Here is a 4,768-nt window from a genome sequence, read left to right on the forward strand (position 1 = left end):
GACACATTTTCCATCAAGTAGGATATTCCATATTTTTACATTTTAATTTCCATATACTTCATAATTTTCTCGTCAGCAAAGTTTTCTCTTAGTTCTTTGCAAACCATTTAGCTTCTTTTAAAATAAATAAATAAGACATTTTTCCCGCTCACAGTTCCTTTTCGGTAAGATATTGACATTGTTCTTAGCTTACCTGCTAGCTGATATCATGTTTTTGCAAAGGTGTCTTCTTAAATGAGCCTTTCAGACACCGTATTTCTGCATTTTTTCCAATCCTGGATTATAATTTGCAGGAGTAACAGCAGACAAAAGCAAAGATTTTGAATCATCTAATGGGATTTTGCAGCTTAACAGTTCTGTCACGCAGCATGCTACCTCTTCACACGCCTCTCATGCCTGCTTAAAACAGACGATTTCAGGAAATTGGACACGTTTGCCAACTTTCCCTTCGCTTTGGCTTGTTTCTTTGAGCTGTAAGGCTTTTTCGACACGTTTTAGTTTCTGCCACCTGGAAGGGCATCTAGGAGCGTTTTGATCCAGGCAGCTGAAAGTTGATCGGGTTGCACAAGGACAAAAATGGTTTCCGAGAACTTTTCAGAAAGCTCTTTAAGTTGAGCGTGAGGCGCCGTCTTCTCGTTTTGGTTTAGGCGGCCGAAATCAACCTGTTCCTCTTACACCTCAGAGACACCAAGGGTATATTTTATAAGGACGCATAAACAACGACTTTTCCAAATCTTTGTGTAAATACTTACCAGGAAGTTAAGTACTTAGATGTGATTTTTGGATTCAATTCTTAGGTTTAAAAAAAAAAAAAAAACACCAAGAAGCTAAAAAATACACTGAACTACTATTTACTTTTAGGCATTTTAGAAACATAAGAAGTGTTTTAATGCAGTGATTTATTACTGCATTTCCTTTTGGACTCATATTATATTATAGTCACTTAATATAAGATGCTGAGTTTAGAAAATCAAATAATGTACTCAAGATCCTCCAGGCCAACCATTTAGGGAGAATCGAGAATCCGAAAAGGATTGGTCAACAATCTGTGTACAGTTTGTTCTTTGGGTTTTTTTTCGTTTCAAAATAAAATTGCAAAAACAAAACAAGCATGTGTTTTGTTGTTTTTTCGTTTTAAAAGGAAATTAGAAAAACGGCAGTTGCTAAAATAAAAAAGGGGTACGTTTTTTGTTTTTTTTTAACCCAAACCAAAGACGAGCTTTTATTTTGTTGTTAATTCAACGGGACCTTATGGCGGAACCGGAAATTAAGACCTGAACTCCCGGCAGTCACCAGCAGGTGGCGGTAATGTACTGATTTGGAATATGACAGAAATCTTGTTGACGGTAAGATCATCAGCTCTCAGTGAAATGCGTCGATTCCCTCTAAATAAAACAAACGGATCCATTTATAAACCGGTAGATTCTGAAGTGCTAACTGAAAAAGTTCTTCTTCTTCTTGTGGATTTTAAAGAAATTGAAGGCGTACATTACCGCCACCTGCTGGTGACTGAAAAAGTTACGTGCCGGGAGTTCAGGTCTTCATTTCCGGTTCCGCAATAAGGTTCCGTTGAATTAACAACAAAATAAAAGCTCGTCTTTGGTTTAACCATTGCAGTTAAAAAAAAAAAACTAAAAAAAAAAAAAAAACGTACCCCTTTTTTATTTTTGGAATTGCCGTTTTTCTAATTTCCTTTTAAAAACAAACAAAAAAAAACCACATGCTTGTTTTGGTTTTTGCAATTTTATTTTGAAACAAAACAACCAAAAAACGAACCATACGTGGATTGTCAATCTGCATTTTCATTTAGGGCAAGTAAAGAGTGGAACACACTTCCTAATAGGTTTGAAAAAAGTGACAATTCCATTATTTTTTCTTTTATTTTGATATGTTCCGTCTTTAACTGCAACCGGAGGCTGACCTTTGGCTAAATCCGGCGTAATGCAACTGCCTCTTTGGAGTGTATTGTTGTTGTGCATGGTTCTAAATTAATATAACTTAAATTAAAATGATTTTAGTCTTAAAATATTTAAGAACGGGCACCTAGAGTCATCTCACTGGGCTGTGACTGTTGGACAGTCCAAATTGTGAAAATACGCACATTTTCAGTTGCAGTCCCATTGAATTTGTATATACGTTTTTGCGATATCTACTTTTGACTGCATGTTTGTAATGCCAAAATTTCACATTGGTTTGTTTACTTCAAATGCTGATGTAATTAACTTTAATCAGTTTTATTGACGTATAAACACATCTAGAGTCCAAAACACTTTAGTGAACCAACGTGTCGAAGGGGAACGTACAAAAACAACCGAAAGGCAAGTCCTAAAAAAGTACAGCGCTAGCACTTGGGAATTACGGAAACCAAACTGAGACAGGTTTGAGACAGGTTTGAGATGCCTGAGATGACTCAGTGGCCATTTTGAGAGAGAATAAGTCAAAGTTCACGAGACCCCGGCGAGGAACTCGACAACCCGCACGAACGTTTCGAGACAATTAGGAAAACTTCTCGACGACTGCTGTTCGCAATTTATCAGAAACAGCCCAGAGAGATGCGGGATTATTATAGTTGTCTTCTTACAACTGAGAATAATAAAGAGCTTTCAAAGGACATATTTAATTTTCCAAAATAAATGCTACACCCTGTACACAGTATGGCATGTCCCAGTGCTTTTTTTCGTCCGTATTCCTAAGTTTCCTAAGTTTCTTGTGTTCAACCTCCTCAGATCTTTCGCTAATTTGTTTTAATCCGAATACAGCAGGCTAAGAAAACAGTATTCACACAGCAGCTTTAGTTTACCTGATAATGTTAAGTAAAAAGATGAGTTTTGTTCATTGGGGAAGGTTTTTTTTTGGGCTCTTATTTGAACAGACATTTCAGCCGTGGGCATTTTCAGTCGAACATTTGGGAAACTGCATTAGCAATCGGACAAAACAAATGAGTACGTACATTGCAGATAAACGACATATATGTATATATATGTATCTATATATGTGAAGTCAATGATGGAACAATGTTAAATAGTGTAAATGTTGGTAGACGAGAAAAATAAATCTGATGACAGAAGACAGAAAAGACGGTACAATCTCAAAAGAAGCTGAAAAGCTATAGATTCTGTCGATCAGTTGTTCATTGGCACATTCACGACATAAAGACAGTATTTCTGCACGTAAGGTTTATATCTTTATCTTTTTCTAAAATGTTCATTCTAGCAAGTGATTCATAACAAATGAAGCTACGCTAAGAGCACAGGCACTTGTTCTCTTCAAAATGCAACGAAGCGGTTGCTGCCAATAAAAAGAGAGGAAAAAGAATGTCACCACACACATACGGCGTGTTTTTTTTTCCTTCTTCTTCTCCGCCTTGCTTTCTGCAATCATGCACGCAGAATTTGAGCAAGACCTTTGAGGGAGGCCTCTAAACGAGGGCATGGACGTTACTCAGCTCGTGACTCACGGCGTGTCGGGATGAGGAGGAGTGACAAATGGGAAACCAGGAGAAACCAGATGGCGCCGCCGCGGCGACCACCTGACTCTCCTCAAAGAAAAAACAATAAATAAAAAATGGGGGCTCAGCAGGTACCGGCACTGCTGACAGTGGTGTAGCTGAACTTGGACATGGAGGTCACCATCGACGTGGCCATGGAGGCGGCGTTGATGCCGTCTTCGCCCTCCCGCCGCCTGTACCACCGGCAGAGGCGGTTGCGGCAGCAGCAGGCGAACGTGGACAGCAGGGCCTTGCGGAACCGAGTGTTCATGAAGCAGTAGATGATGGGGTTGACGCAGGCCGACGTGTAGGACAGCAGGTGGATGAAGGAGATGGGCGCTCCGGAGAGGGTCTTGGAGGCAGACATGGGGTCGAAGGCCTTCCAGGTGTTGACCGAGTACAAGGGCATCCAGCAGATGAAGAAGAGGGCTACGATCACCATCAGCATGCGGATGACTCGTCTCTTGGCTTGAAGTTTCGCCTCGGAGGTGTTACTACGAGCGCGCTCCGTCTTGATCTGGACGGCGCTAGATGAGGCGGAGAGGGTGTTCAGCTCCACAGCGAACAAGGGCTTCTTTGACACCTGGATGTAGCAGCCATCGTCGTCATCGCTTGCCCCTGCCATAGTCCTCCCTACGCCGTTCCTTTGGCCTGAGAAGGAACAAAGTGAAACTATTTTTGGGGTCAATTTCATTGCTTAACCTACGCAGAGCAAAACCTGGCACATTATAGATTTGATAATTCCTCAATTGGAGTCATTATAGTACTTTTTTTAACCCAAAAGAGAGATCCTTTTCACTTTTTGTTAATAAAAGGCAAGGACCGAGAACTGAGCCTTGTGGAACCCCAAGAAACTAGAATCAGTTCAATTTTAAAAGTCTAAATTGGTAAATTTTCTACAGCAGCCACCAAAGGTAAACAACAATAGTCAATCCCTCCAGGATTTCGCGGGCATTTTTTGTGATTGTTGCGAACTAAAATGCCTGATTTCGCGGGGCATTTTCCTAAAAGTTGTGATTTTTTTTTTTACTAAAATAAAAAAACAACCATAACTTTTAATATATAAACCAAAAATACTTACTAGTTTTGTAAGATATTCCCAACAAACATTGACATGATCAAAAGGTGCTTTATTTGAGAACTTTGATAGCTTCTAAACTGACATTCATGAGCATTTCTGGATTGTCCCTCGTCTGCAGCTCTCCTCACATGTTTTGCAGACACAATATGTTTGTCGATGAATGACTCACGTTTATGTTCCATGATTACACTGCAGGACGT

The 4,768-nt window shown here is 39.8% G+C and overlaps 1 protein-coding gene across 1 annotated transcript in view; it reads right to left on the reverse strand.

Moving 5' to 3' along the window:
* Window positions 1-3,751: 3,751 nt before the first annotated feature.
* Window positions 3,752-4,768, reverse strand: part of LOC108248694 (cholecystokinin receptor) — a gene marked incomplete at its 3' end in the record, with an annotated part of 55,902 nt that continues 54,885 nt past the window's right edge. The window contains 1 exon segment of the mRNA XM_017437635.3: window positions 3,752-4,138. Coding sequence (XP_017293124.2) covers window positions 3,752-4,138 — 387 coding nt within the window.

This window comes from Kryptolebias marmoratus, linkage group LG23 (genome assembly GCF_001649575.2).
Source record: "Kryptolebias marmoratus isolate JLee-2015 linkage group LG23, ASM164957v2, whole genome shotgun sequence".
NCBI lineage: Eukaryota > Metazoa > Chordata > Actinopteri > Cyprinodontiformes > Rivulidae > Kryptolebias > Kryptolebias marmoratus.